General features: G+C 38.9%; 2 protein-coding genes across 3 annotated transcripts in view; one reads left to right on the top strand and one right to left on the bottom strand.

The window, feature by feature from the left end:
* Window positions 1–26,307, top strand: part of QTRT2 (queuine tRNA-ribosyltransferase accessory subunit 2) — a 129,655-nt gene that overhangs the window by 25,936 nt on the left and 77,412 nt on the right. The window lies entirely within an intron of this gene.
* CCDC191 (coiled-coil domain containing 191) overlaps window positions 1–26,307 on the bottom strand; it is a 104,550-nt gene that overhangs the window by 45,692 nt on the left and 32,551 nt on the right. For both annotated transcript variants that reach the window (XM_072613950.1, XM_072613949.1), the window contains 2 exons: window positions 23,943–24,096; window positions 14,390–14,580 (listed from right to left, as the gene is read on the bottom strand). In XM_072613950.1, the coding sequence (XP_072470051.1) occupies window positions 14,390–14,580; window positions 23,943–24,096 (345 nt within the window). The remainder of the gene's footprint in view (window positions 1–14,389; window positions 14,581–23,942; window positions 24,097–26,307) is intronic.

Raw genomic sequence — 26,307 nt, 5'->3', positions numbered from 1 at the left:
TGGAAGAGAAAGGGAAAACAGGACAGCCCAGTTCCTCCAACAATTACAGCAACAATGAACCAAGATGAATGCTAGGCTGAATATTGATAAAGAAGTAAAAGAGGAAGCAGTCAAATCAAAAGAGTGGGCCATCTTTTCAGACCAAGATCACAAATCTGACCTACCAGCAAGTGACCAGGGCAAGAATGATGGGGTAAGCATGTGCTGGAACCATGGATTCAGTGCCCAGAGTTCAGAGGTATCACAAAGATGGCTGAGCTGATGAGGAACTCAATCCTCATCTTAAGCCAGAAATAGTGGAACCTCCCAGAGGGGAATGGGACATAGACTCAGCACCCAGAGCAGATCCCTCCCCTATAACGGGACCATAATTTAGATATCTCAAAGCATTCCTGGAGCACACACTCAGCACCCACACACCAAAATAAAATAGCAGTGGGGAGATTCCCAGAGCTGATCTGGGACTCAGACTTGCCTCTCCCTACGCTAGCAGTATATGGTTTCCCAGAGAGGGCAGGATCTCAGTCAGAGTCAGCCCCTAGACCTCCCAGGCAGCAAGAAACACCCATGGTGCCCAGAGAAAATCACCAGAAGAATGAATAAATGAGAAAAAGATAAAAGGGTTTACTATGAGGCCAGGGATGATCAAGACTCAAACCCAGAAGTAGAGATTAACTCCAAAGACCTACAAGAAAAGTCTCAAAGAAAAACATAGTTTGTTTACAAGATCAATTAGAATTCCTAGAAGAAATTATTCAAGAGTTTAAAAATGAGTTAAAAAATGATCTCATACATGAGAGTGATAGTAAAGAATTTTAAAAAAAGAACTATGGAGGAGACATATGGAAAGAGAATTAACAGCTTAGCATAAGAGGTACAAAACCTTACCCAAATAAGAGATTCTCTGAAGCAAATTGAACTCAATGACTCCATGAAACAAGAGATGTTAAAACAGAGTTATTGTTGTTATTGTGTTTATCTTTCATTTTGGAAGAGGACCATGACATCAGGGAAATGATGACATGACTTGCAGTTGACTTTGATTTAAGTGAGGGAGCCTGTGCAAGGTGACCAGTCTCACTTTCTCTTCCAGAGCCATTTGGGTCCAGTGGCCAGATATTCATCAGGATGACTGGAGATGGCTCAGGAGGCAATGGGAAACCCTGGAGACCCTGGTACTTTTAGGCATTTTCAGGTTTTCACTTTGAGTGATGTAATGTCCATTTAGTGAATAGACCTCTTTAAGAAGTGAGTCAAGGGATGGACTCTTTAATTTAAAAAACAAAAACCCTCTCCCTCTCCTGGTAGGAGAGCTAGAAGCTGCCCAGTCAACTTGGGATTTATTGACTAGCTTCCTTCCTTCCTTCCTTCTTTCCTTCCTTGCTTCCTCTTTTCTCAAAGACCAAACTTTAAATCCATTTCACTCTGGAGCCCATATATTGGAACACAATAGGTTCCAGCTCAAGTACACTTAATGACAGTATTTTGGAGCCTTCTGGCTCAGAGTGAATGTCAATGGTAAAACAAAGTAAAAGGATGTAAAGTATGCCATACAAAAAACAATGGACCTGGAAAACAGACTAAAGAGAAATAATTTAAGAACTATTGGACTGGACTACCTGAAAGCTATAACTGAAAAAAGAGTATGGACATTCAGTGAATCATTAAGGAAATCTACTCAGAACTCTTAGAATCAGAGGGGTCAAATGAAACTCGTAAGAATCCACTGGTCATCTCCAAAAGAACCTTTAAAATAAAAACTCCCAGGAATATCACAACTAAAATCTAGAGCTTCCAGGTCAAAGAAAAAATACTTCAAGTAGCCAGAAAAAAATGAATTCAGGTACCAAGAAGACGTTGGGATCACATATGATTTAGCAGTTACCACTATAAATAAGAGGAAAGTATGGAATACAATATTTTAAAAAAGGAAAAAGATAGAGGTTTACAACTAAGAATAACTTACCCAGAAGTATTCGTGATGACAAAGTTAGAGCTGAGTAGAGATATGAAATACAAACATGAGAGTAAAGAGAAACATAGTAAGTTAAATATAGGCAAGCAATTGAAAAAAGATTTTAAAAGGATGAAGTGTCTGTATTCTAAAGAGAAAAGGTGGAGATAGTGGTATGCTGAAACCAGCTCAAGCTGGCTCTCAAGGGACTGATAAATTTTCAGTGTAAGCATTTACACCTTGAAAATCTGCAAATGTTTATAAATCAGGGCTTGATTTATTGGTTTGTTGATTGTCTAAACTTAAAAAGGTCATGGAGAAACTGTTATGCAGATTAAACTGAAAAAATTTGTCATGTATACTTTCCCCCTTCCCTCCCTCAGGAAGTCAGTTGCTAACCATTTATTAGCACAGTGTAGGGTGCAGATGATATAAGTATCCCCTAAGAACCATGATGTTAGCAGGAGTCAAATAAAATGGGGGGAGTTATGCATGGGTTTTTGTGGTCTTTTGATTAATTTAGAAGAAGAAAAGATATATTAGAGAAGACAAGGGGAGTAATGGGAAAAACTTATCTCACATAATTTTGGGATATAAACATTAGTCTATAAAAATGGGGAAGGGATACGGGAAGCATGAGTCACTTGAACCACATTTCGAACTGATTCAGAGTGAAGGAGGCAAGAACCAGGATAACGATTTATTATAACAACGTAAAAATGAACAATTTTGAAAAAAATGTAAGATCTCTGATCAACACAATTAAGGTCAACAACAACTCCAGAAGACCTATGATTTAGAATGCTGTCCACGTTCTGATGTAAGGCAATGGACTAGATTTGTGAGTGGGATATGAGTGTTTGGACTTAGCCAACATGAGAATTTGTTTATTTGACTGTGTATTTGTTGCAGGGCATTTGTTTTGTTTTTCCAATGGGAGGGCAGAAGTGGGGAGGAAAGCAAGTCAATACTTATTTGTTGAAAAAAGAAGGCTCTGTGGAGTTTTCCAAAGGCAACCCTTTGTATTGTCCTCTTCCTATTCAATTCTGGGTCCAGGTAATTTTCTTTTTCCATTGCCCATCTAAAAAATACTGATAAACTAATTTAATGGGCTGCCCATTGAACTATATATCTTGGCAATAGGCATTCTTTTCTATTAGAATGTTTTTCCTCATGTGGACAGGCAGGCCATTCTCCTCTGAGAAAGGCCATGAATTTTATTGAAAAGGTCCACGAATATTCAGAGACAATGCAATCAACAGGAGTTCATTCACAAATTGGAACACCTGGAGTATTTCACTGTTCCATTTGAACTGTTTTGTGGACATCCTCAATGAGAATGATGACTACCTTGGTGAGCATATTTATTTGACATTGACATTAACAGAAACATTGAACAAAGTTATATCTGTGGTTAGATCCCCTTACTAAGGAATCTTGCACGATCTTGACATTTTGTTAGAGGAAAGCCTTTAAGGCTGAATTCTTTTCTTTACCACATTGGATTTTAAAAATTAACAATTTAAAAACTGAAGCATAGTAAGATATTGGATGTTCTCTGTCTTTCAGTTGTGGGCTCATGAAGACATCTTTAGTAGAAATTTGCCTGCTAAAGCCTATCCAGTTCCTTCTTACATTTTCATCAAGAATATCCTTAGTGTATTTATACTCATTCTTATAAAAATCTTACAGAGATGAGAAAGTAAGCATGTGGGTTAATAGCTATTTGAATTCTCTTAACTGATTTAAAAAAAAGCATCAGTATTGCTAATGATTATTTCTAGTTATTTAGTATCTTCCTCTCTTTTAAATATCTTGAAAATTGATCTCTTGGTACTTTTAAAATGTGGCTCTCTTCTGTGTGTACTTGGTCCAGTCCAATTTTTCTTCTAATCTTCTTTTTGTTAGATTTCCATTTCCTCAAACTGGGGTATTATAATCACAAAATATGGTGCTTTCAATGTCATGAATGAGAAAGATAAGTCACTCTCAAAACAGAGGGAGATGTTTTCTGATTTCTGTATATTTATTATTCTACTTCAGGTTTCACTTGTAACTGAATTTAGGATGATCTGTCTTAGTTGGATCTCATGACAAGTCATTAAAAAAGACATTATGAATGATATCTTTCATTTTTAAACTAGTTTCATTTCACATTATATCCCTCCTATCTTCTTGAGAAACACTTCTTTTAACAAAGAATAAAGAGGGAAGAAAGTAATCCATCAAAGACCAACTAGATCTAACATTATATATACAGTGTTATACAACCATAGTCCCCTCTTCAACAATGAAGGGAAAGAATTGCATTTTCATATGACTTCTTTGGGACCAAGCTTGACCATTATAGTTGTTGTTGGTGGTGGTGGTGTTCAGATATTTCAGTTGTGTCTGGCTTTTCATGATCTCATTTGGGGTTTTCTAGGCAAAGATACTGGAGTGGTTTGCCATTTTCTTCTCCAGTTCATTTCACAGATAAGGAAACTGAGGCAAATAGGGGTAAGTGACTTACCCAGGGTCACACAACTAGTAAATGTCTGAGGCCAGATTTGAACTCAGGAGGGTGAGTCTTTCTGACTTCAGGCCCAGTGCTCTATCCACTGCACCACCTAGCTGCTTTACTAATTATAATTACATAATGTTTAGTTTCAATTTTTTCTTTTTTCTGCATTGTTGTAGTTACTGTATTTATTATTTTCCTGGTTTTGTTCACTTTACTTTGCATTAGTTTATATGTGTTCTCATGTTTCTCTATATTCTTAATATTCACTGTTTCTTATAGCACAATAATATTCCATTATAATCATGTACTTCAATTTATCTAGTCATTCCCCATGTACTTTGTTTACAGTTTTTTGCCAGTACAAAAAGTGGTACTACATATAAATATTTTGGTGCATACAAGACCTTTCTTTTTATCTTTGACCTCCAAGGTGTATAGAAATATATGGGAGCTCTGGGTCAAAGTGTAAAAACATTTTAATCACTTTCTTAGCAAAATTACCAATTCCTGTCTAGAATTCACAGCTCTCTCAACAGTGTATTAATGAGCCTGTTATTTCCACAATCCCTCTAATGCTGACTATTCATCTTTGCCAATTTGCTTTCCATGTGGCAAAACCTCAGAGTTGTTTTGATTTACATTTATCTTACTAGTCGTGTGGAGTAATCTTTCATATGATTGTTAATAATCTGAAATTCCTATTTTGAGGACTTTTCATTCACATTCTTTTATCAAAATTTATTCATTGGAAAAAGTCTTGCCAAGCCTTCTGCACTCGTTTTCTCCTCCATCGCCTTTTTGCAATGACCATTCACTATCTGGTGAGAAGAGAGTATTTATAATCTTCTGCCATCTCTCTTCTGTATGATTTCGCAAGTGAATTTATATTCCACACTCATGCCATACTTGGCTTTCTTGGCTCTCCATTTGGTAAGGAGATCATGGATTTATTTGCTGAAGTGGCTTCTCGGTTCTTTGGTATCTGTTTGATGGATGATGATTTTGCTTTTGTTGATGAAACTCCTGTGGAGAATGATGATAAGCCCTCTCAATGTCTTTTATTTCACCCATTTCTCAGCATCAGTCACTTGTTTTAATAGGACAGGTTGGGACTACTATCATTGCCTCCAGCTTCTTCTTACCTTTACCTTATTCTATGGTTTGGTATTGCTCTTGGCTGTGCTCTAACCAGTCAGTGGCATGACTACACATGGACAACTGATTTGAAAATAACTTCCACATCTATAACCAATCATTTCCTTTCTGTTAAAATAGACTCAATTTTTTTCTTTTTGCTGATGGTATCTAGAGCTCAGCCTGCCTAACACCTTCTAACTCCTTTCTAGAAGAAAGCATTTATGATATACCACTCTAAGGAGTCTACCAGTCCTTGGCGTCTTTTTCATTTCTTAATGCTGAACCCTATTTTCCAAAGTATTTTCTCACTCTTTCCTCCCTGTGTTCCCCTTCACAGTGAAATCAATGACTTACAAATCAGTATATGTGTTGAACTTGCTTGGAGGGTAATGTCAGGTTCTTCATAGAATGTGTTTCCCTCTTCATCCTTTGCAACATTCATGCTGATGAATTACCTTCATAGTCATTTTCAAACTTAGGCCCATCATCAATACTATAAGGCAAATATGACCAGGCATCCCACAAAATGATGCTTCTATTGCCTTTGGGGACATGATTAAACCAGTTCCACAAACTCTGTCATTTGACTCTCCAAGAGGCATCTAAAAAACATCCTTCCATTTATCTGTACTTTCCGTATGACTGTTGGTTTCTTTTATAGTGATACTGTCAGTTAGTGTTGATTTATAGTTACTTCCATGATACTTTCAATTTTATGTGGTTCAGTTCTTTTAGTAATACATTGAGTCATGGGACAAGGGTATCACATTTAAAATGCTAGTGTGTGTTCATCCTTTGTTGCCAGAGAAGACCATGCCATCAGAGAAATAATAACATGACTTGCACTTGACTTTGTTTTGAGTGAGGGAGGGCTTTTCAGGTCACTAGCCTCACTTCTCCTCCAGAGCCATCTGAATCCAGTGATTCATCAGGATGACTGGAGATGACCCAGGATGAGGCAATTGGGGTTAAATGACTTGCCCAAGGTCAAACAGCTGGTGAGTGTCAAGTGTCTGAGGTGAGATTTGAACTCAGGTCCTCCTGACTCCTGCACTGGTGCTCTGTCCATTGCATCACCTAGCTGCCCCCCAAAATGCTAGTAGTTAATGTTAATATGAGAGTTAAAAATTGTGTGATTTTTATTATCTTCTGCCCCTTCCTCTGCCATTATGATTGCAAAAATAGGAGGGGGTTGCACAGAACTGAAGGTACGTTGGGATAGTTTGTTTAATGGGTTGCCATGATTAAAGAATTCATCAGACAGTAGCCAGCCTGATGGTGATGAGCCACTCTGGACTCAGGCTGGACTCCATGCAGTAGGCAGTCTGTTGTCAGGATGATGCCCAAGGTAGAATTTCCTAGGGCTTGTGCTCTGCTTCCAAAGCCTTCAAGAATTCAGGCCTACCACCCTCATGCCACAGTGAGGCATCAGAGTAGGACTTTTGTGGAGAAAAACTACAAGTCATTATAAATACAGAATGTCACAAAGATCACTTATCTTACCCTAGTGAGGGAAAATCATCAATTTCCACAGTATAGTAGCTGTAAGTTTCTCTGTCTGATTAATGTGAAATTTAATTTACATCAATCTGGCTTGGGAAGGGGGAGTGTGAAATTCACCTGATGTGTTAATTTCATATTTTTACAGTAGGAATTGCTGAAAGCAATCTTGGCCATCAGAAGAGGGATCATGTGGATTGTATGAAAAGCAAAAATATTTCTGTAAATAAAAAAGATTAAATTAGACAGCAGGGGAAATGAGTAGAAGGTCCAGTCATTAAAAGGGAGTGTAGCTCATTTAGTGATGGTTATCTAAGGTATTAGAACATCTAAATATACACACATTTGTCCCATAGTTGGAGAAAGAAGAAATATGGAGGCTGAAAACCCAGAATAAAGCTGTGTCCCACTCTTTAACCATTTTTAGGCAATCTGGGCTACCTTTTGAATTTAACATTGCCCCTCTGCAAAGCAACAACCCTCCTGACTAGCCACACGGGAAAAGACAGCTATCATAGCTATAATTTATTCAAAGCAGACAGTTTAAAAAGAAAATGATCTCTTGCATAGTATCCTAAAGATTCATAATTATTCAGGGATGGAATATTTCTCCCCTGCACACCCTGACCCAGTGCTTCTCAAAAGCCAGTATTGGGGAACCATAGACAAAAATAACTGAAATGATCACAAACAGCATGAAAATACAGAGAGGAAAGGAAAGAAGAGAGGAAAGAAGGACAGAAGAGAGGAAATAAAAGAGGAGGGGAGACAGATATGCAGCCAGAAACATAGAGAAGGGAGAAACATACCCTGTAAGGAAATAAGAATCTCAGCCTGATAGCAGTTTGAACTTCTAGAACAGTACTAATGACAAATGAGCAATCTATACAGATGTTGGGAATTAGGAGACCTGGGTTCTAGACTAATTTATCTTGTTACTAAGTATAAAATCTGGGACAAATCACTAAACTGTGAATTTCAAGTTCTCCAACTTGAAAAGCATTATGATACCTCCCTTGTCTACCTCACAGGGCTGTTTTGAGGACCAAATCAGGTAACTACACACACATGCACATCTACATGTATATGTGTGTATATACATGTGTGGAAATACACACATACATACACATATGCATATACCTTCTAAACATAAAGCATTATATAGACAAAAGGAATTATTTTTTCTTGTTATCCTGGTAAAAATCTCCTGAAGAACCAAGATGTATTGTGAACATTTTAAATGGAAATTGGAAATGATAAGTACGGTTGAAAAGGGCAAGTATATTATTTGATGTGATATTTACCTAATAGGAGAGTAAATACTAACTAACTAACTAGACTTTGAACAATTAGGTTTGGAGGCAATATATAAACTAATGAAAACTCATAGAAATTCAGTAATCTACAGGTAATCCACAAGAAGAAAGTGTTAAGTATTAAGATGCAGTATTTAAAAAAATTAATGTTTTAAAGCATATCAGGATATAGAAACTGCTCTTCCTGCCTTCTGTATGTTACTGTGGACTCACTGTGGAATCCTAAGACACACATGTCTTTTTAGGGGGGGGGTCTAAATTACTGGGGAATCAAAGAAGCTGTAGGTTCAAAGGGAAATGCTGAAATAGATAGTAGAGCACAGTGTCTTACACACAGTACGTCCTCAACGAATATTTGTGGAAGGAATAAGTGAATAGATGACTATGATTGTAAGTGGGTTCAGTAACAATTCAGACCCAACCTACCTCTTGATTTAATATGACATTTGTTCAAGTGCTTATTACATGCAAGGCCACCCTGCTAGGGACAGGGAAACAGGAACAAAAACAACTTTTAAATTTCTCTCTGGTCAGACTGGTTTACTCACTGTCTTCCAAATATGTCATGTCCATTTCAGAATTCCCTTTTGCTCAACGTGTCTGTTCCCTCTCCCCTCTCAGGTACTTTGAATAAGAATACCTATACAAATTCTGCCTGTCCTTCCAGGCCTAGTTCAAGGCCCACAATACTGCAGTACCATTACAATCCATAATTATCTCTCCAGCTCTGAACTCCCCCAGCTCTTACTGCCTCTGCCTCACATTTGGCATTGGCATTTAGTACATAAAACCTCTTCTTGTTAGTTAACTTCTCCTGTGTTCTGGTCTTATCTCCATGACCAGATTGTAAACTCCTCAAGCAGAGGCAGCTTGTCCTCTAGAGCAGTGAGCACGAGACTTTAAACATAGAAGATAATCGAGATCTGATCGGCAGAATCCAAATGTTGCTAAGATAACACCTGGTTCTCATCCAAAAACACGCAACAAAAATTAAATAGTGAAGTGAAACTGAAGGTCATTTGAGCTCACTGATTAAAAAAAAAAAATCTTTTCGGAGGCATATGTCAATTAAAAACCACCCCATTAATTCATTCATTCAACTAGCCTACAACCATTTTCTAGAATTTATTAAAAACTAGTTAAAAATAAAACCTGTGCTTCTGATTTGTTTTTCCCTCTAATAAAGGAAACCAGCAGGTAGAAATAATGAGCATCTGGGAGACCTGGCTTCCTGTTGATCCCTTTTGTCTAGGCAAATTGGTTCTTATGTCTAGGTAGCTACGATGGACCTTATTCCCCATAATTATCTTCACTCTCTCCAGCATCTTCCATCTTTCTCTCCTGGCTACATTTTTACCCTTCAGCCTCCAAATATGCATAGATCATTTCCTATCTTAAAAAGAAAAAAAAGGAACCTTTCACTTGACCCTGCAGTTCTATTGATCTATATTTATTTATCTATTTATCTACTTGCACAGCCAATATTCTTTCTATCCTACTTTCTCTCATCCCCTTTTGTTGTTCAGTCATTTCAATCATGTCCAACTCTGTGTGAACCCATTTGGGGTTTTCTTGGCAAAGATATCGGAGTAGCTTGCCTTTTTCTTCTCCAGCTCGTTTTACTGATGAGGAACTGAGGCAAACAGGGTTAAGTGACTTGCCTAAGGTCACATAGCTAGGAAGTGTCTGAGGCCAGATTTAAACACAGAATGATGAGTCTTCCGGACTCCAGCCTGGCCCTCTATTCACTGAGTCATCTCAACTTCCTCTTCTCTTGCTTAGATTCCCTCTGTTCCCTGATCTAGTCCTGATGGTCCAATCTGACTCATGACCCCCTTTATGGTTTTCTAGGTAAACCACTGGAGTGGTTTGCCATTTCCTTCTCCAGCTCATTTTACAGATGAAGAAACTGAGGCAAACAGGGCTAAGTGACTTGCGCAGGGTCACACAGCTAGTAAGTGTCTGAGGCTGGATTTGAACTCAGGAAGATGAGTTTTCCTGACTTCAGCCTGGCATTTTATTCGCTGCACCCTTTTCTTACCCTTTACAATCTGGCTTCTGTCCCTCATGTTCTAAGACAACTCTTTCAAAAGTCAACAGTGTTTTAATTGCCACTTTAAAGGTTTTTCTCAGTCTTCATTTTCTTCCTCTTCTCTGCAGCATTTGATTCCGTTGGCCATTTCAGTAGCTTCCTAGTTTGTCTCCCTGTTTCCAGTCTCTGCCCTCTCCAATATGTCTACCACACAGCTGTCACCCTGATGTTCTTAAGTACTGGTCTGCTCAATAGTGTTAGTAGCTCCCTATTACCTCTAGGAAAAAAGGCAAACTGCTCTTTCTTTACAATTGAGAGCCTAATCTATCTGCACTGATAGCACATCCCTCCCTGCAGCACTATGAATGCTAGCCAAATTGTCCTATGGACCACAGGAATACTTCCGCACACTGGCATAGGCTATCCCTCCCCTTGAGCTGCTGCTCTCTTCCTTCTCTGTCCCTCCGCATCGCCACCTCCTAGCATCGTGGGCTTCCCTCAAAGCATAGCTCGGGTCCTACCTTCTACATGAAGTCTCTCCTGACACCCTCAGTCATATTCCCTTCTCTCCTCTCCAGGTGGCCCACATCCAAGAAATCACCAAGTTCTATTGATTATTCCTCCACAGTGTGGCTCAAATCCAGTCCTTCTGTTTCATTCTCACACCCACTCTTATTATGCAGATATCACCACTTATTACCTCAGACCCGAATCATTCCAAGAGCCTCCTTACCAGTTTCCTGCCTCTGGTCTTTTTCTTTCCCATCTCTCCTCTACCCTGCTCCAGGTTAATTTAGTTCTATGACTTTCTTGTTCCAAACTCAATAGCTCTCAAAGGCCTACAGAATAAACTCTAAATTTCAAAGTTTAACATGTATGGGACCAAGCAACCTTTTTGGCATTCTTCTTCCCAATGCAAGTGAGCCCTGGGCTCCAACCTAACTGGCCTGTGTCCCCCAAAACCCTTTCCTCTTTTCTGCTTCTGAATTTCTGCTCTTGCCACTCCCACCCCCATCTGAAATGATTCTGCACCTAATGAACTCCTACCTTAGCCTCGAAGGCCTTTCTCCAAATCTACCTCCCTCATAAAGTCTTCCACTGAAGAAACTTCTCTTATTCACACAGTTGGCATTGTTGTTCAGTTGTTTTTCCATTGTGGCCAACTCTCAGTGATCCCATTTGGAGTTTTCTTGGAAGTGATACTGGAGAGGTTTGCCATTTCCTTCTCCAGCTCATTTTACAGATAAAGAAACTGAGGCAAACAAGGTTAAGCCCGGGGTCATATAGCTAGTAAGTGTCTGAGTCCAGTTTTGTACTCAGTAAGATAAGTCTTCCTGATTACATATCTGGCATTCTATCCATGGGACCACCTAGCTCCCCAATTCATAGAGTACTAATCAACCAGTCATCAAGCATTTATCAAGTACCTACTATGTATCAGGCAATATTCCAGAACAGTCCCTGCTCTCAAAGACTTTACTCTGTAGGAGGAGATATCATATGTATATATGAGCATATATTAAATGAATAATTAAAGGATAATTTGAAAAAGGCACAAGGAGCTAGAAGGATCCAGAAAAGGCTCTCATAGCAGATAGCTCTTAAGCTAAGCTTTGAAGGAAACTAGGCCAGCATATGAGGATAGACTGTATTAGAAGCATGGGGGACAGGTGATACAAAGATCCAGAAATGAAATGGTCTGAAGTGGATGAAGGGGAATGATGTATAATAAACCTGGGTAGGTAGGTTGTGAAGGGACTTCAGTGTTAAGCAGATGGGTCTGTATTTGCTCCTAGAGGTCAGAAGGAGCTACCTAGAGGTGATCAGATATGGAAGATGAACTGGAGAGAGGAGAGACTTGAGGCAGAGAGGCTACACATACATTAAGGCCTTGTATACTTTTAATCAAGTGGAAGGACAGAAAAGTATTTTCTATTTCTTTATATTTCTTCCTGAGAGCCTAGCATAATGCCTTGCATGTAGCTGATACTTAACTGATTTTGTGGAGCAAATGAATGAATGAATGAATGAATGATATGATTTAAAGGATTCCCAAAGCCCTATTTAACCCCAAACATGTTTCTCAGCCTGTTAATATCTGAAATTGCAAGATGTAACCTTTGGTTAAGGCACTGTCTCCAGAAAAACCTTATTGAGCTGCAAATATGTTACTGGGGAAGAGGCACATGTCAACCACAATGATTACATTAACAGAGCATCAAACCATGAAGGACTCAAGACAAATTAACTTTGATGGGAGTGGTAGAGAAAGTTGAGAATACTGATCATAAGTGAAGGAGTGGTCAGGTTTAGAAATCCAGAGCACCCACCTGGGGTCAGGGATTGGTGGTATTGGTGAGGAAGAACTGAATATGGGCCTGGGACCATTAAATTGGGAAAGTAGGCTATGCACAGAGTTGATAAATAATATTAAAGACAAGCTTTGTTTTTTCATAATTTTTTCTAGGATTGGCTATCACACTAGCATGGGAGAGGGCATATCTGAAACATTTTCAATAACAGGGGTGCTAGGGGATCTCAAAATAGAACATTATCATCAGCTTCAAGGTACAATTCTAATTCTTTTATTGTACTAGAATTTGGTTATTTGACACTAGTTGCAATAGCCTTTTTGTTAAAAATAGGAAGTTTTATTTCACAAATCTTGTTGCCATGAATACTCTTAGAATAAAAAGTTCAATTCAACTTACTTAAAAATGTCTAAGTTTAAGTTACTATTCAAGTATATGAACTGGGTATATAGAGATAAAAAAAGAGATGTCCTTTAAAGAGTTTACAATCTTGAAAGGGAAAAGTGATAACAGTAATGATGATATAACTTAGAATATGATTAAATGGAGAGGTCAGAGCTGCATTCAAGGAAGGAAGGAACACTCTTAGACTGGAGGTGGGTAGGGTCAAGGAAGAATTCATGGAGGAGATGATACCTGAACTGAACCTTGAAGGAAGAGAAGGAACAAGGTTCTTACAAATAACAGGGTCCTGCAACACACTTTGCTCTTTTCTGTTTCTGTGCTCTTGTCATACCCTTCCATCTGCCATTTTGAAATGATCTTCCCATCTTCACCTAATGAAATTCTACACCATCATTGGAGGTTTCCAATCCTACTTCCCTCATGAAGCCTTTCTCATTTTGTAGCTTCATGATGTCAGTGAGGACATGACAAAATAATGGAAGAGTAAGTAGTTCAGTATGACTTCTGAGTAGAATTCCTAAAAGGTGAATAGTGGGAAATAAGGCTTAAAAGATGGGAGGGAGCCAGATTGTGAAAAGCTTTAAATGCCATGTTCAGGATCATAGAATTGTAGAGCTGGTAGGGAGATTATCTAAACAGAAATCCTATCTACAATATTCTGATGAGGGTCTTTTAACCTCTGCTAGTGATGGGTATTTGAGGCAATTCCTGTTTTTGGAAGGCTTTAACTGTTAGTTCTCCCAACATCCAAAATGGTATTTTCCTCCTCAGTTCTACCTTTCAGAATCTTTATTTTCCTTCAGTGGTCAACTGAAGTGCCACTTTGTATGGAAAGGTTTCTCTGAAACCCCCAGTGTCTAGTGTCTACTACATACAACCTTGGGTAACCTTTTTTTTTTTCTTATTTGTATTCATCGGGCATTCTACCTATAAAGTATAAGGTCCCTGAAGGAAGAGACTATTTTTCATTTTTGTCTTTGTACACCCAGCAACTACCACAATGGTAAGGGTTTGTTTGTTAAACTGAACTGATGAATCTGCCCACTAGACCTGGAGTCAGGAAGAATTGGGTTCCAATCCTGGCCCTGCCATTCACTACCTGTGTGACTTTGGGGAAGTCACTGGGTCTATAGGCCTTTGTTCTTTGTTTGTAAAATAAGAAGATTGGACTAGATGGGCCCTTTCATCTCAAAATCAAGGATCATCCAGGAAAAGTCTGAATGTTCTTACCTGACTTGTTCCTTAACAGAAGCCTCCATGGCTTGAGTCTCCCGTGCCAACTTTTGAATTCTTGTGTACTCCCTCCAGGTCTGTAGGAACTTCATCTGACATTTCCAATCTGCTAGGGTCTGAGCTTTCTTCATCTTAAATTTGTGTTCAAAAACCACCTTCTTCCAGGCAGAGAAATACTTTTGTAGGCACTGCATTGAAAACATTCAGAAAACCACCACATTTCAGGGTTAAGGAGAATTTTAAAAAAATCTGTGTGTGTGTGTTTATGTACATACACACACTGTACCTATTCAATATTTTATCTGGATTTTTTTCCTAATGATTTTCATGGAACACCTTCATACTAGAAGGCAGAAAAAGAACAATCATATACCAAAATCTGTCCTGTGATTGAGATAGTTTCTCTCATGAATTACACCGTAACTTCTATTCTCACTGTGACAGAAGGCTGACAGCTGTTTAAGGGATGTTCTCAGGGGCACTAAAAAGTCTGCCTCTCATAAACTAGTTTCCTTATGAGTTAGCTTTAAGGTTTGAGATTCTTATCACTAGATTCATATTGTGGAGAGAGGATTGGATTTAGAATTGGATAACCTAAGTTCTGGTCTTGGCTTTTCCAATTACTAGCCATGTGATCTTGAAAAAATCACTTAACTGCTGTGAACCTCAGTTTATTCATCAGCAAAAAAAAAGATGATAACGTACTTACTTTATGGGGTTGGGGGGAATAAGTTTATGAATTGTAGAGCACCATATAGTCTATAACCCAATGTAGCATAGCAGAAGGAATATGGAATTTGGACTCAGAGAAGCTGTGAGGACTCTGTGTCTTTGTGCCATAGGTAAGGTACTACAAGTCCAAGTTGGGTTTGTCTGGCCATGCCCAGTTTGCTTAACATGGTGGCCTAAGACATGAGTGGGTCTAACCCTCTTTGATTGGCTGCTTGTATCTTTGAAATGAATGAGCCTGAGCCACTTCTTTTTTTGGCCACCCTTTTGGACCTCTTCTTCACGCTGTAGACAACATGAACTGAACTGGTGAGAAGGGAAGTCATTCCTTCCCCTGCTCTCCCTCTTTTACCCCAGCTCTGAAAAATGGGTCTTGGGCCATTTGCTTGTGTTCTGGGTGGCTCGTCCTCCTCAGTTTCAAGCACTAGAGTGATCCTCACGGGAATGAGGAGTTCAGTTCATGACAATGAATTAGAGCCAGAATTGCAGGTGGGATGGTGCAGCCAGCCTGCCCAACATAAAACCCCTGAGAATTTTGGGTGCCTGGGACATGAGTCCAAGGTGGGTCTTGGATTTGGAATCGGGACCATGCTCTATAAGAAGCAAGCTAACCTATGAATCTAATTACCATCCCTTTCTAAGAGTCTAAGGAAATATGAGGGGAAGGGGATTATGTATCCCATGGCGGGGTGGGGTGGAGAATAAGTTTGTATATTTGTGATTATGCCTTTTGAAGTAAATCTTTCTGTATGAAAACTAATCTGTTAGTGATGCAATGGAACTGGGGTACAGAAGACCATCCCCTATAACTGAAGGTATGTCATCAGTGGAGACTGGAACCATTTTCATAGAGCCTAAGCATCCCCCCACACCCCTTAAGGGTACTGGAGAACCCTGGGGGAGCAGTGAAATTCAACTGACCTGACTTCTAGGAAAGCGAGGGCCAGAGTGGTCAGTGTCACACGAGTATTATTGCCATATTATGGACGACAAAACTGAGGCTCAACTAGATGATGTAATTTGCCATGATAAATACAGGAACTAGATTCAAACCCAGGTTTCAAGTTCATGCTTTATTATTATTATTATTACTATTTTTCAGTAAGCAAGACTCACCAAAAATGAAACCAAAGCATTTTCTTAATTTCCTCAAACCATTAAATTATTTTTGAATAAATTTTTTTGCAGGCTGAGTTTATATGCCTTCAGAAGAAAGGAAAATGGAAGGAATGAGAAAGGGCTCCCTTCCTTAATCTCTTTTCCGAGGAGAAAGATGGATAGATCTACGTTCCACTGAGGAGAGAGGACAGGGAGAGGAATCGGCAGGCGCTTGTAGCCTCTTTCTTCTTCTTCTTCCAAAGATTCGCTTACGAGACACTTCCCTACTGGCTTCTCTTCCTCAGTCTTCCTTTTCAGAATCTGCAGTAAATGACGCTTTCTGCTGTGTATTTGTCCAGACTCACTTAGATGCCTGCCTCGTGTCTCTTTAGAACAAGGGCTCTCCTTCACTATGGTAAGCACTGCCTCCCCCAAGAGCAAAGACTGAAAACTTCATTTGTAAAACCCCACATACAATGAGTCATGTCTACTCTTTCACGCAGCTCTTTGATTCTCTTGGCTTTCAAACAATTTAAAAAATTTTTTTTCCAGCAGCCATCATCTCTGTAACATCACAGCTGTGCAAATGATTATGGCTTGATATGTGCAAATAAAAAAACAGGCAAACTTGTGGGAAGAAATATTTCTAAGTTTATGACCACGGTATTGAAAAGGAAGAAAAGAAATTGCAAAAAGAGGGCTGTTCAGATGGAGAATGATTTCTAAATGGGATGATTTTCCCCCCTTTTGAGATGTTCCATGAGACATCATTTGGTCTTTTAAAGATTCCACTCAAGAGAACATATGACAGCTTACCCTGCTAAATTTATTACATGCACTGGAGTTGCCCTCATTCTGTTGGCAAGAGAAGCTCTTTCCTGAAGTGTAATCACACTGCTGTCACTAGAAATGATTGACGTGAGATAGAACAGCAATTTGCCATCTAATCTGCGTGGTAATTCTAACCCTGTCACTGGAGATGCTTAGTTTGATTAATGAAGTGGGTAACTCATCAGAATTCCATAGCTATTTCCCTTTTGTCTCAAAGCTCAGTAGTAATTGCATCAAAATTCTCAGTCATGGAAAGATAAACAATGAATTGTAAAGAGGACAAAAATGTCAACAAGTTTACAATGTATTTTTGCCATACAGAACTATCTGTGGTGCAACTAGTGGTCTTATAAAGTTGTAAAGGCCTTTTTTTCTTATTTCTTTTTTTTTTCTAGTCTGGACCTTCCCTGTTGCCTATGAATATGCCCAGATCTTCCTGATCCTTAAGAATCCTATCTGGCTATCATGTTGTATATCTCCTTCCTTTCTCAGCAAAATCCTAGAAAAAGCTGCCAGCTAACTTCACTTCCTGTCATCTTTTACTTCTCAACTTTTCACAATTTGGCTTCAAACTTCACTGAAACTGAAACTCAGTTCTCCAGTTTCCAGTAACATCAGTTTCCAAACTGAATGGTCTTTTCTCATTCCTTTTCCTTCTTGACACTTATATAATGATGATACTCTCAGTAACTCCTCTGGCTCTTTGTAACTCTGCTTCCTCTTGGTTACCCCACATTCCTGACCACTAATAATAAGTCTCCTTTGCTGGATTATCCTGCCCACCAACTAGGTGCTTCCCAAGGTTGGCTCCTGGGCTCTCACTTGGCAATTTCATCGATGCCTCTAGCTAATAACTCCATGCAGATGTCACAGATCTATACATCCAGTCCTGGTCAAGCTCTTGAGCTCCTATTTCATACATCACCAGCTATCTACTGGACATTTCCAATTAGATGTCCTGTAAGCACCTCAAACCCAATATGTCCAAAACAACTCGTTACCTTTCCTTCCAAACCCACTCCTCTTCCAACTTTTCCTATTTCTATAGCAGGCACTGTCATCTTCCTTGTCATTCAGATTCACCATCTCTGGGTTGTACTCAATTCCTCACTCTCTCTTACCCCACCTATTGAATCATTTTCCAACTCTTGTTGTTTCTACCTGCCCAACTTTGCTTGTGTCTGTTCCCTTCTCTCCACTCACACAGTCACCACCCTACTTTGGGTTCTCATAACCTCTCCCTTGGACTATTGCCACGGTCTCCTTGTCCCAGGTTCCTTCCCACTCCACTCTATCTTCCACAGAGTTGCTGAAGTGATTTTCTTAAAGGACAGTTCTAACTCTTGACACTCTATTAGTCAACAAACTCCAAGAGCTCTTTATTAACTCTAGGAATAAATCACAAACTCCTTTTTTTTCTTGCAATTTAAAAACCATCATCCCTTGGCCCTAAGCTACCTTTCCTGCCATATTACACACTGCCTTCACTCTATCGTGCAGCCAGACAGCTCTTACTGCTCCTCACACATGGCATTGTATTTTCCATGTCTATGCCTATGTCCTTGCCCCCATGCCTTGAATGCACTCCTTTCTCACTTCCAACTTTTAGAATGGCTAGTTTCCTTTATTACCCAGCTGAAACACTATCTTCTGCATGAAGTCTGCCTGCACAAACCCAGCTTATTTTGAGGCAAAGTTATTCAAGTCCTCAGGGCCTGGAGAGACTTTCTAAAACTGCAGAAAAGTTGTTGAGCAGCCTTGGATGGAGGAAGTTTCCTCACCAGGAAGTTTCTGCACTGAGTTAACTCACAGGTCAATCAAACAGCACAGCTTATTAAGCAGCTGTTATTGTGTCAGGCACTGTGCCAGATGCCAGGGATCCAAAGACAAAGGTGAAGCAGGTCCTGCCCTCAAGGAGATTTCTCTGAATATCTGTGTGGTCCTTGAGAACTATGTGGCTGAAGAACAACAGTGACACCATATACCTGCTGGATTAGCAGTGTCAGATGATGCTGTCCCAGAGGTTAATTAGGCATCTGCCTGATTCCTACTGGGGGGAACTGCAATTTTTTTTCTTTTGGCGAGATTTGAGCAAAGGGAGAGGCACTCTAATTTGTAGGAAGAAGGAGAATACTGTTCTTTTCTGTAAAGTTTTAGAGAACAGACTCCATTTGTGATCATTTTTGAAATGCAGAATCTCATCAGGACAATTTCAGAAGCTGATGACAAGGAGAAAAATATCTAGGGATGTGTGATCATAAAAGGCCACGTGATATTCTGAAGAAAAGTAACTCAGATATACATGAAACTAATGTCTGCTAGGCTGGAGCCCAGCAAAGATTTCAGGAAAGCTCACCGTCTTCTTTTTCTATCAAGTATGGTCATAGGTTGTAAGTGAGCAAGAATATAAATATATATGTACATACACACACACACACACACACACACATATATAAACAAAGATCATTCTTAATTACAATAAGAAACTTTACATTTGCCTAAAAAAAGGAGGCTCTGCAACACCATTTAAAACCTCCTAAAATAAGTTACCTCTAGGAAAACACTGCAGCTGTATGGGCTCAGGTGTCCTCCACATGGTCTACTTGACATTCCTCTGTATTCTGATTTGCAAAGAAGCATTTTTTTTTGCTAAGTGGGAGAGAATATCATTCACTAGAGGACTGCTGTCAAGTTCTTGCTCAGAAATGGTTTTATTTCAGTGGTAGGAGGATAAGCCTGGTAACTGAAACCTTTGGGAATGAAATTTGTCATATAAATGGAGGAGGGGGGAATACTACTGTAGTTATCATAGGCTCATCAGAAAGAAAAATAATCCAGGGCTTCTTAAAGTACTCCTTTGTGTTCCTGTGGTTCAGCTCAATGTCCTTTAGGTGAGCTCAGTACAACATTAACAATGATGTTCTGGGAACAATTATTTCCTTGCTCTCTGACTTAGGTAAATGGTTCCCTTTTCTTCCCTTACTATCTTCAGATTTCTAAAGTGGATCACAGGCTTTTTAGAAATTTTTAAGAAAACATAAAAGCTCCATTCCAGAGTTGGGTGAGAATTAAGAAGGCCACATTTTGAGTAGCTTTAGACTTTGCACCCACAGTCCCTTGTTGTTTTGCTAATTAGCCACGGCACTTCTGTGTGGATTTCTGGATCTCCCAGGGAGATTTCACTGCATGATCAAAGAAAGATGAGATAGGCTCAAAGTAGAATGCTTCTTAACAGACATTTCTAATGAAAAAAAAATCTTTGCAAATAAATGTGTGGGAGACACACATAAATAGTATTGCACCTGGATCTGTGTTTCAATAAGATACCTTGCACTGTCTCCCTCAGAGAGTCTCACTTAACACCAACAGAGAAGGCTAGGACATAAACAAATCTGTAAAAACAAATAAATAAACTATAGATCTGTAGCCCCAGTGCCTCCTAGAAACAACTTCTTTTAAGTTTTTCTGCAAATACTATTGGTTTTGGGGTTTATGTCAGAAAGCTAATTTGCTTGAATTGACAATAATTTTTGCATTTTTTATGGCATCTAATATCTAGTATGGCATCTAACCATACCAAAGTCAAAGCTGCTGTAAACCTATAATCTACCACCTGCACTGCAGGGCAGGGGTGTCCAGGGCCATTCTAAAGGTATAAATTGAAGCAAAACTAATAGAGGTATCCTGCTCACCCCTGCAGATGCTCCAGAGTATCAGCTTTTGACTCAGGACTGTTCTGAGAGTTGGAATAATCTAACTGAGGGATGTGTGCATGTTTTATAACTATAACTTCTTTGGAGCATGTTGTAAGGGATAGAGAATCGTGCTTGGAGTCATGAAAACATGGGTTCCAGTCATGCCTCAGATGTTTCCTAGTGCTATCACTCTGAACAGGTCATTTAATGTCTCTAGGCCTCAGTTTCCTAATCTGTTAAACGAAGCATTGAACTAGATGACTTCCGAGGAACTTTCTAGTTCTAACTCTATGACCTATGAGCGTATGGGCATTAAGGAATTTGAACCAAACTGGATTCCCAGCAAATTGTAGGGGCAGCATGAAGTAAAGAGAGTATGTGACCATAGAAATGGCCTTGGATTTAGAATCAAAAGACCTGAGTTCATATCCTATCTATAAAATGAGGAGTTGGAATAGATTATGCTGAAGGTTCCTTTTAGCTGTGAACTTGTTTCCTTTCAAATATACATACACTGAGTAGCTGCTTTATACAACAGTTGTCTTTTATGGATCAGCCACTGATTTTGTAGATATATTTATTTTTATAATGTCTCTGAAACAGTTAGCTAATTTCCTTATCTGCATTGATATTTGCCCCCATTTAAAGTAGAGCTTAATTCCACCAAGGAAAGTAAAATAAAATGGGCAAAGCCACAAAGAAGGCATTTTGGAATCCTTGGCCAGTGGATTTCCAGATGTCAAATAACTGTTGTTTTTTTATCATATACCTTTATGTTCTTATTTATTCACATCTCCTACATTAATTTTTGACCATCCTAGCTGCAAGGGACCATGTTTTTGCCTTTCTTTGCATCCCTAGCCTGGCATATGGTGATCCTTAATAAATGCTTGCTTATTGACTGACCTTTTCATTTACATTGTTTCTACATATATAGTACACATATAGTATAGTAGTATATATAGTATACTATATATAGTCCTCATGCTATTCTTTTGGTTCTGCGTTATTTTGCCCTGTGTTGGCATGTTTTTCCATGTTTCTCTGAATTCTCCATATTCACCATTTCTTAATATACAACAATATTCCATTATGTCCATATACAATAGCTTTTCCAGCCATTCTCCAATTGATGCATACTGATCTTTGCTTCCACAGAGAACTGCTCTGATCATTTTTGCATGTATTGGACTTTTGTTTCTGTCTTTGAATTCCTTGTAGTTTAATTATAATTACTATGAGATATGTTTTATTATGTCACATAATAACAATAATAACTAAAAAATTGGAAATCACCTGCATGTCCAGTCATTAGATAGTAGTTAAATAAATCATGCTTTACTAATTTAATAGAATACATTGGTGCCGGAAAAATGATGAATATTTAGATTACAAGAAAATATAGGGAAAATATTATGTGAAGTGATAGAAAGCAAGACTGGTAGGAGAATTATACAATGACTACAACTATATGCATATACACAGGGCATACTCATAATATACATATGTATAAGCACACACAATACACATGCATATACACATACATAAATATACACAGTCATATGTGCATATAACATACAGGATAAGTAAAAATTAAAGGCAACAAAAACCTATATTGTTATTGTGCCTTGCTTGAAAACTGTCACCCCAATTTTGTGAATGAGGAAATTGAGGTTCAAATATCTCGCTCAAGATGACACAACAGTAATTATCAGTCCTGATTTCAGTCCAGGTCTGACCCCGAGCTCACTACTCTTTCCACTAAATCACGTGCCTCTCAGCACAACTTCAGACAGACTTGGAAAGAGAGACAGAGAAATGGGTTTTTTACTTAGTGCTTTGTTAATTTTGGTTCTACTTTGTTAAATGCTAAGAATCTTATATAAGATATTAATCCAAAAAAAAAAACTTAAAAAAAGATGTTAATCCTCATTTTATATATTTATTTGATCAGTGGCACTGTGGATAACAGAGCTGGCCTTGGTGTTAGGAAGATGGGGGTTCAATCTTGCCTCTGACACCTATTGGCCATGTGACCTTGGGCAAGTCGCAACTTCTAGGCAACCATCTAAGACTATAAGTTGTAAAGAGGTGCCAACTTTCCTTGGAAGAGAGTGTTTCCTCACCCAAGGGTACCACTGCAAACACAGGTCCAGACCCCATTAGATTGTTTTTGTTGACTGTTTTTGCCTTAAGGCTGTCTCCACTCTAATTCATCCTCCACCCACCTACCAAAGTGATTTTCTCAAAGTGCAGGTCTGTCAGTACCACTTCCTGCTCAATAAACTCCAGAAACTCAAAACTGCCTGTAGGAGAAAATAAAAACTTTTCTCTTTGGCTTTTAAAGCCCTTTATAGGGGTTATGTTTGTATGGCTCTGATTGGTTCCAAGGTATTCATCAGTATGTTATAAAGGAAAGAACACTGGCTTTAGGGTCAGAGAATCTAACTTCAATTCTGCCTTTCATATTTTTCATTTACCCTCCTGACCCTTTTTCTGATGGGAAAACCAACTTGCAAACCTTATCTCATCTTGGAACTTTCATGAGCACCAGAGATCTCTTTGTCCTGAAACATCCAACCTTCCCTGGGGCCTTCTCAACCCAGAACGTCCCTCCCACCACACTCATCCCCTGGTCCCATTGGGGCTACCATTCTGAGGAGGGGCCTAAGCCAGTCTTCATTTCTCTTTTAGTTCTGTGTCTGACTTCAGAAACATGGTCTTCCCTCTTCCCCCACACTTTTCAGCTCCTTTTTGTGTGTTGTCTTCCCCCATTAGAAGATAAGCTCCTTGAAGGCAGGGATAATCTTTCCTTTTTGCTTGTATTTGTATCCCTATCACTGATACAATGCCTGGCACATACTAAATGTTTAATAAATGCTTGTTTCCTTATTTCCTTCATGCTTACTTACCTGTGTGCCCTTTGACAAGTGACTTAGCCTCTCTGCCCTTCAGGGACTTCATCTGTAAAGGGATGTGGCTGGCCCAGACAGCCCCTAAGGTCCCTATGATTAGTCTGTCCCCAATTTATCAGTTCCCTCATTTTCCTGACTCCTCTAAGCTCTAGGTACATCATGAACTGTTCATGTCAACTTCTACATCCTTCATATCATCCCATTCTTCTGGAACTTCCCATTAACCCCTAAATCACCAGCGTTCCTTTACATTTCAGCACGTGTACTAAGGAGACTGCTCACCTGGTGGTTTTCCATGTTAATCTTGACTATTAGCTCCTGTCGTTTTTTCTTTTTTTCTTTTGCTACCTTTTCTTCATTCAGTAAAACTTGAGCATTTTGGAAGGAGGCTTTTTCTAGACGTTTCTGAGATGTCTCCTCTTGCTTCTTCCTCTCACTGGAAATAAAACAACAGCCAACACCACCAACAGTGTTAACAAGGGACAGTTGTAGCATTGTGTAGTGAAAGCATCACTGAGCCTTGTAATGAGGAAATGAAGATTTTGAGCTCGGACTCTTTCATTGACTGGGGAGTCTTGGGAAGGTCACTTCATCTCAGTTCTCTTATTGATGAGGTTAAGATAATACCTGCCTTACCTACCTTGAAGGTTTGTTATGATGATCAAATAATATCCTAGATATAAAAGTGTTCTGAAAAGTATAAAATGTCACATAAATCTAATGTGTCATATTATTCATGGGAATCTTTTTATTAATAGATACTGGTCATCAATTGCTTAAAATAAATGACTACATATTTATTTTGACTCTAAAATAAGTTCTACATCTTTCAGTAAGAAGAATAGATTTCCTCAGTAAAGAGGAAATAAAATGTTTATCAAAGGACTTTTGCAAGGTTATCAGGTAGAGAGAAATAATAGAAAGAAAGCAAGGTGTTAATAAGTGAGGAAAAGATGGAATCCAGGAATGTTCTGAAACAGCCAAGCTATTGAACTATACAAGAAGAAAAATCAGATCTTAATAGGAACTCAGAAAAGCCCCCTAGGCAATCTCAAGAAGTAACTAGCATGCTGTGGTGGATTTGCTGCCTACTCTTTCCTCCCACCTGTGCCCTCTCACATTGTTCTTTTTCATCCTTCCTGCCTAGCCATCATCCCTGGCTTTCCTATTTACCAGGAATGAGGACCCCACCCCACTCCCCAGCCCTTATACTCCTCTTTACTTTTTAGCATTTCTAAGTATGTGCATTCGTCCCTTGGATGGGGGATAGCATGTAACAAGGGTGTTGGACTACATGACCCCTAAGGCTCCTTCTAGTTCTAAATTTATGATGTTATTATTCTATTTGGGGGTATTGGAGAGTGTTTGTGATGGAAAGTGCATATTCATGGGTATATGCTGTGTGTGTGTGTGTGTGTGTGTGTGTGTGTGTGTGTGCACTCAGGTACATATGTATATTTTTTGTTGTATTTGTGGATGAGAGAGGGTACATATGTAGGGGGCAAAGCATATACTCTAACTCATTACTTTGTGAATGGAGATTATAGAATAGTGGACAGGTAGCATAAGACTCATTGACTAGGTTGTAAATGCTGTAAAAATCTTAGAAAAACAGAACTACTATAAGGTTTGCAAAGTGCTTTACAAATATCATCTCATTTTGTCATCACAACTCTGGGAGGTAGATGCTATTAATGGCTTCATTTTACAGATGAGGAAACCAAAGCACTGAAAGGTTAAAAGATTCACCCAAGTTTGCACAGGTAGTGTCTAAGGCTAGATTTGAAATCAGGTCTTCCTGACTCCAGGTCCTGTGCCTTATCTACTGTTACCTGCCTTTAAATGCCAGCTATAAAATATTATAAAACTTTAGTGGATTTGTAATTTCATCCATATGGACACTCCCTCCTTTATAGTCCATCCATGCTTTCTCATCCTTTGTGATTCTTGTCTGTGTTCTTCCATAGATCCTCCACAGAGGACTTACCCAATGAAGGAAGCTTTACAGATGTCCTTGGCTCTGGCTATAGGGCAGCTCTACCTCCTTTTCTTAATTCCCTTAATGACAGGGAGGGAGGTGAGGGAGAGCATAATTTAGACAATGTAGAAAAAAAAGATATCAATAAAAATTTACTTTTTAAAAATATCCCTTATGCCATGATTTCTGGGTCGGTTATAACTGGAAATATGCTCCAGTCTATCCATATTTACAAGCCTCTCTCTATAGTCCTCTGGATCACTGGCAACTTTGAGATCTCTACTTTTAGTATATCAAGATCTACCATCATACAACATTACCAGAAGAACATCTATGTTAAAAAAATCTAGTCTTTGCAATGGGAAGACATTTAGGTTCATTAAAAGCTCTGTGTTGTTTCTCAAATGTAAAGTAACCCTCTGTCTTCCTCCACTTTAATTCTGGGTTCAACTCACTGTCCATCTGAAATGCAAGGTGACCCAAATGACTTAGTGTGCTCTTATTATTAATCAATTGATCTATCTATGTCTTTCTATTGATATATCTCTATCAATCTATCTCTCTATATTTCTATTTATCTATTGGTCTATTGATCTCTCCATCTTTCTATCTCTCTATCAATAGTAATTTTTTCATCCATTTAGTTTTTCCTATATAGCATATTAGGCT

The sequence above is a fragment of the Notamacropus eugenii genome, chromosome 5 (genome assembly GCF_028372415.1).
Source record: "Notamacropus eugenii isolate mMacEug1 chromosome 5, mMacEug1.pri_v2, whole genome shotgun sequence".
In the NCBI taxonomy this organism is placed as follows: Eukaryota; Metazoa; Chordata; class Mammalia; order Diprotodontia; family Macropodidae; genus Notamacropus; species Notamacropus eugenii.
The sequence above is the reverse complement of the archived record's forward strand: the minus strand, read 5'-3'. Positions and strand labels throughout refer to the sequence as shown.